At 33.9% G+C, this 7101-nt stretch overlaps 1 protein-coding gene across 1 annotated transcript in view; it reads right to left on the bottom strand.

The window, feature by feature from the left end:
* Nucleotides 1–2351: 2351 nt before the first annotated feature.
* The window catches only part of LOC112560410 (protocadherin-9-like), a 31078-nt gene continuing 26328 nt past the window's right edge, over nt 2352–7101 (bottom strand). The window contains 1 exon segment of the mRNA XM_025232254.1: nt 2352–6821. Coding sequence (XP_025088039.1) covers nt 6810–6821 — 12 coding nt within the window. The 3' untranslated portion in view covers nt 2352–6809.

Raw genomic sequence — 7101 nt, 5'->3', positions numbered from 1 at the left:
GATTGCTGTCTACCGAGACCAACGCTTAGCCACTTGATAATTTCTCCGCTGTTAGTCTAGGCGAGCTGAAACAATGAATGCGACTAAACCGGAAGCTTTGTATACACCTTCCTCGTTTTAGCCAGCAGTCCAGTAATACGAGTCCGTGCTGAGAATGAGAAGCGTCATGTCTGGTGCTACATTGACTGACAGTTGAATAAGCCAAGAATACATGCCTGTACTTAGAGTAATTTAGCGTCGTTAGTCACCCTGGATTCCAGGTAGTCTTAGCGACACCAGACAACTGCACTATAGCAACTAAGTCACTAGATGTCCTAATTGGTCGGTACTCGGGAAGTGTAGCCAGGTTAGGTGGATGACGACGAATATACAGATTCAGAGGCAAGCTTTCTGTGTGCACAACCACTATCGACGGATAGGGAGATTGAGCCAAAGAAGACCAGCAAAGGTAGGCCTAGCTAGCGAGTTGTCGCCTGCCTTGGCCTAGTAGTCGGATTTGATGCGGTGTAGAAATTCACTTTTCCCCATCACTAACCTTTACTTGGTCATCGTTTAACACTATGTCGTTTGTTAACTCTGGCCCAGATAGCATGGAAACATTTAAAAAAACGTTTAAAAAGCGCTTACATGGTTGTCATAAGGACGATAAGGTTAAAGTTTTAGATGAAACATTTTAGAAACAATTTAAAAACATTTACCAAAAAAACATTTTAAAATGAAACATGTTTAAAACAATTTTAAAGTGTTAGAAAATAAACCATTTAAAACAAAATGTTAAATAAATGTTTTATAAACATTTAAAAGTTAACCTGTATCACTGCGAGTCATAAGCTCGCTGATGACGTAATTTTTTAAAACACGTCACAATTTGATGCGCTATAAGATATTGACAATCCTCACAAAAAGGCATTTTTAAAGACCTTGTTATATTTGTCTTATCACTAGGTTTGATATTTGAAAATCCTTGCAGTTTATAAAACATGTATATGCTACTTAACTAAATATTTGCAATTCTTATGAATATCTGTACTCCCATGATTCACGCGGCGCGACATTGTCTCTACTGTTTACGACACATAACTGTGGGGAAAACAAGGCTGTAATCTTTTGTCTTTGTTTACAACACACGTACTGCAGTTCTAGAATGACTCCTTGTCGAAGACTGTCCTTTAAGGTACCTGCCAGAGAAAGAGGAACGGGAAGGAGCAGACTGGTCGTCCTATGCAGGATCTGTTGAATATTGTCCAAGACATTTGTGGGTGGCAGGCCTTGTCAGCTGCCTTATTTATCCATGTGCACCTCCAGTGACTGGTACCAGTCAAGGAATGACTGACTGATACTTTTTCTCAAGTTGATATTCATCCTATGAAAATTAGAATATCTCATAAAAAGTTAGAAATATCTCAAAGTATTACTGAAAAAAATTTACATTTATATTTTTAAAAATATACACCAAACATTTATTTGCAAAACATCTTGCTGAAACATTAAGGTTACAAATGTGACATTTTAAAAATAACTTCATAATTTGTAAAATAAGCTCACTGTTTTTGACTTCATAATGGTCAAGAGATTAAGGGCAAAAGAAAACTTGAAATCATAATATGGAAATAAAAAGGGCAAGGAAATATTCAAATGAGAGAGTTCTTTTTTAAATCTGGGTAAATAAACCCCTGCTGTTCACAAGATATACATCTAAGAACATCAACACGCACAAAAAAAGATTGAAATCATTATGCACCAATTCTCCTGTTGGCCGAGACTTTCGCAATGTAAATATAATCCGGACTTTTGAGATGTTCACATTTTTGTGTAGGTGAGTACAAGTACAGAAGGGGATGGTACTCACCAAGATTTGGGGCAATAGTATTTTGCATTGAGCTTTACCTAATTAGAAAACTGCACCCCGCAAGTTCTTTAAGTTACGGGCAAGATGATTTAGTTTAAACCAGTGATGCCCAACCTTTTTCGGCCTGCGGGCCATATCCATTTCGGACAGCCGTGTCGCGGGCCACTTGACAACAAAAATACAAAAAAGGAAAAAAAATAGAGCAGATACCATTTTTTATTGGAAACAAGTTGTACTTACCATTAATTATGTAGTAATTAGTGGGATATTTGAAGTTGTTTACCCGAAACCAACTTCTGAATGTCCGACTGCATCGTAGAGATACCAAGTCGGAGCACTGAATCGAAATGTTCGTCCATCGAAAAAAAGATTGGGAAACGTTCCTACCTGGAATAAATACTTCTTCCCTTTTTTCGTTTTTTTTTTTTTTTTTTTTTTTTTTTTTTTTTTTTTTTGTTTTGTTTTGTTTTGTTACTAACATGCCGATTTCCTGCACTGTGGGCAGAAGTTTCGCGGGCCGTAGGTTGGGCATCCCTGGTTTAAACAATATGGATTTGAAATAAAGCCCTTTGCTTTTTGTAAAACAACTTTGACTTCTGTGTGTCAGTTTAATTTTAGCATTATCTGTGGGTAGTTTTGCTATTGCTGGTGATACAGCCAGTAATGAAGTTAACAGGGTGAAAATACATAGAAAGAAGTTGGCGTCTGTAATTGTTTGTCTTTGTCCTCTCACTAACAAGTATTTTGTGGTGCTTTTGAAAAACCTTTTTGTATTCACTTCGTCCTGGGCCTGTCAAATGACTATATTCAAGATTTTTACAGTTATTACTTTTTTTGTTGTTGCTAAGTTCAATTAGTAAGATAAGTAATTTAAACAAAAGATCTTGAATAAAAGATGATGTTTAAGAAATACAAGACAGAAAGCCATTTTCTTTCTTTCTAAAGTGTTGGAGATCACGATTGTAATGCCAAAATTATTGCTGTTTTTTCTTTACTAGTAGTTAATATTCTAGAACATACATCAATGTATTTGGATATGATCGTGTCTATTATTATCTAAGCGAGGACTTTTCTACATTGCGTGTGTTCTCTGTGGAACACATCCCTCACGTAAATGGCATAACCTGTATACATATTGAGAAAACCACAAAAAGTAAGATATCCTGCTGAAACATGTTTGTGTGGGCTGCCTAGGAACAGTATAGTGAGAGAATTGTGCACCATTAGAAATCTTTTACATAACAAGAATAAAATAACAAATGTCTTGGAAAAGTCATTCACCGCTAACTTGATTACAGTTTCTTTCTTCAGATACAAACTTACAAAAATAGTTTTTTCTTCTCAACTTTCCTGTACAAAGATGACTGATTGTTAGATTGCAAAAGAATGGATTAACTGAACACGAATCTTGAGGTTTGTTATAGAGCAATAAAACCCATGTAGAATAAAAATCTGGCTTTGTAATATACTTAAAACTAGATCTACACAGCCTATTTGGCAGTTTTATATAAATTAACAGATAAAGAAAAGGAAAAGACTACCATAGTAAATTGTAGAGTGGCCATAACATTTATTAAAAACATAATGGTAGTTTTTATTCAGAATATTAAACACGACCTTAATCTCACAAGAAGGTTGCTGAAACTGTTCAAAACACTTCTACAATCCAAAACTAAAAAATGCTTTGAACAAACTTATCCTGACATTCTGGGAGCAATAATAAAAGTTACTTTGACAGCAACATCTAGAAACTCCTTAGTTCATGAGGGAAATTTCTTCATAAATTAAGCCTTATATATGCTAATTATATGCTATTATGCTCCTTGAAACCTACTAGATGACTGGTTAATGATAGGAATCATGTCTTAATCTCACTACCCCTTTTCATTCAATACTTGCAAATAACAAAGGTATTTGTTAATCATGAGTACAGATTTTAGGATTTATCATAATACTCCCCCATTTATACTTTCCAAAACTTGAAGTTGCATATAATACAAAGAAGTTTGAGCTGAGCAACCCGAGTAAATGAAAATACAGGAAAATTAGACACTTGCATGGGTATCAAGAAACACTTTGCAATATAAATCAATATTTACATTTCGCCAGTGGTATGTGATATGACTGCAAGACTTATCTGCACAGACCTGCACAAGAACTTAACAGCAGACAAATTTAACAGACTGCTATTGTTTTTAAGTGATCATATTATTTACATACTATGCACAAAGCATGTGCATGCAAACATCTTCAAGCACATGCTGAAAAATAGACATTAGTTAATTAGTCAGTTTCTTATCCATCTGGTGATCAAAGTACCAAATTCAATAAATTTTTTTTTTTAGTCATACATTTTTGTGAGTAAACAACGACTCAGTATTAAAGACCAAAAACGAAAGTGCTCCTGCTCATCTCACCTCCTGTCTTATTCACAAAAACAAGAAAATGTGAATACGATTTCACATCAGTCCACATATAAATCACTCAAAAAATTTGAGCACCAGAAATGTTTCATACAAATAAACATGCACAAATAAAAGACTTACCATGTGTACATAGACCATTGTGGGAAATGGTTGAATCTGCTAGATACTTTTCATATGATATAAAACAATATTTTTCATATTGTTTTAAATGAGGCACAGAAAATCAAAAAGCTTCTGATAGGGAAAAGGCTGAAAATTTGTTATTCTATTTTAGCTGATCTTTTCTGTATTTAACATGTACTTTTTCATGTCATAAAGAACAGCAGGAATGAGGAAGCATCTGAGTGGTTATATCTAAACCATTTGCTTACTTGCAATGGATTATTAGCTGATGAAAATATTTCTTATTAAAGATCTAGTGAGGATTACATTTTTTGTAATGACTAGATAAAGCCCAGTCTAAGATACTGTTCCTCACAAGTGGGCAATTAGCCCCCTTCTGTTCTGATACATACCTACACATATCCTCATGCACAGAAAAGACCCACAAAATAAACTTTTGAATTGGATATGCTTTAGCTGCAAAAGTTTCAGCCAATGGGAAAGCTGGGACCATAAGTTATAATTAGGGATACCTGCGTACAAATATGAGAGCAGAGTATTTAACTTTTTCTGTAAATGGTGATATTTGTAGGTCTGTATCTGGAGAATGGAAGAGCTAGGGTATTCACCTAGATTTGGGAAAACAGTATTTTTCAGTCATTGGGTAGGGAATTTGCAGATAGTATTTCAGATGTATGCTCTTATTCTGAGCACTTGATTAAAGTCCATAGCATTTCTTGGATGCTCGCTTGAATATAAGTGGTTGAATACAAGCAAAAATATATCAATAGCATAACAAATATTGCTGTTATTCAGCACTTGACAAAATGTGATTTAAGCAACATTACCAAATATGTAAAATCTGTATTGCTTTTGAGAGGAAAATTCTGAAAATGCAGTTTTATGCTGTGTTTGGCTATAAATTAAGACAAACAAGAAAAATATCCATAAAAGCTGAAACACTTTTAGTAATAAAACATTGAACCAGAAACTGATTGTATCTAATTCAAAATAATTGTAAATTACTCATTATTGTTCATGGAAGTATTTGATTTAGAAAATAAATGAAATTTTATTTAACTGGAATGGGAAACATGTACAAGTTGAAGATCTCTATATCATATATATGTATTTTACATCTGTATATTACAGGTAAACAAGTCAACACTTAAAATCATAAATGTTCCTTTCATATTTGATTTAGAACTGATGTCTGTTGATGTCTTTACAGTGGTACTTCACTGGTTTTTGTAGTTTTAACAACGATATAAAGGTCAGTAGTTTTAAATCCAGTTTCTAATTTTTGAAAGCTAAAGTGATTAAAATAGTTATTTGGTTCTAAGAAAGTGGTAAACTGTGAACCAACCTAACTTTACCGCATTTGTGTACAAATAAGGAATGCAAAATGGTGGTGTCAAGTAGTCAGATGCATTAAATATACAAATTTTCCTGTAAACAAAATGGTGAGCTTTAATAATGCATTAAATTCAGGAGCCCTTAAATGAACATTTTTTGTTCCAGAAAAATGTACCCAGTATTGTAATACAGAGAAACGATACCTCATGGTAAAAAATAATTACAGACCCCAAAAGAAAAACTGTGCAGTTATAAATGATGCCTTTCTATTGCCTTTCAAATTATCAGCTAAAAATGTAACTCTTCTCCTGTCAAACTGTCATTTCACCCAGCAGGTAATGCACTCTGCTGTACTGTAAGCTCTAATGGTCACATTTTAGATCTTGAGAAAGATAAACACCTTAATATGCCAGTGTCTTATAATTGCATTGTCTTCCATTTGACCATTTGACATAAGCAACAGTACAGTCAGTAAAATGGTGCATTTTCTATTGCCTTTCAGGTAATCAGCAAAAGTAAGTACTTATAGCCTCTTTTCAGGGACTTGCTTATCAACAACCACGCATATGGGACACTTAAGCCTTGCATACTGTTAATCACACACCTTACTAAGAGGACCATAAATATTCTTTAAAAAAATCTTATTGTATTGCCTTTAAAAAGTGCTTCAAAATGGACTGATCAAAACAAAACTGCTGAAATGAAAATCAAATTCAAATAGATTTAATTTTAACAAAGTGAGCAGATCAAAAATTTGTCAGAATATTGTCCAGTTGTCAAATATTGCGTTTATAAATGCACTTCTTGTCCAAGATAAAAGGATTATTTGCACACATCATAATACTTGGCTGAAGACTTCTTGATTTAAATGCTAACACTGATGTTGGTATTTAGATAATGATGTAAATATATAGTCCTAGTCAGCATTGCTTGTTTGTGGCATCACAATTGTTTGTGAGACAGGCAAGCAACAAAATTCAATGCAGGATTTATCCCTCAGCTGATAACAGGCGTGCTTCGGAAGTGGCATCAAAGTAGATGTGTGCTGGGGAGAAATCCCTTATAACTGTCATCTTTCACACTTGAACCTTTGTGATGGAAAATGAAACAACAAAAAAAATTTATAAAATTTTATCTTTTGTTTTGTTTTAGTGAGATTTTTCAATGAAGATAAAAATCATATAAAAGCATTTCAACAAATACCTAAATAAAGAGGAACTGAGAAATGCACACTGGCGGAAGGAAAATTAAAGTGCTGAAAGAGAGGCAATCAGTCCTTGTGTGTATGTGTAATCATGTGTTTGAGTGAAAGTGGTGAATCATTTAAGTAGGCCTATACGACATTTACTTTGATGTGAATGGGCTTTA

The sequence above is a fragment of the Pomacea canaliculata genome, linkage group LG3, assembly GCF_003073045.1.
Source record: "Pomacea canaliculata isolate SZHN2017 linkage group LG3, ASM307304v1, whole genome shotgun sequence".
Taxonomy (NCBI): domain Eukaryota; kingdom Metazoa; phylum Mollusca; class Gastropoda; order Architaenioglossa; family Ampullariidae; genus Pomacea; species Pomacea canaliculata.
Note: the sequence above shows the minus strand (reverse complement) of the source record. Positions and strands in the feature narration are given on the sequence as shown.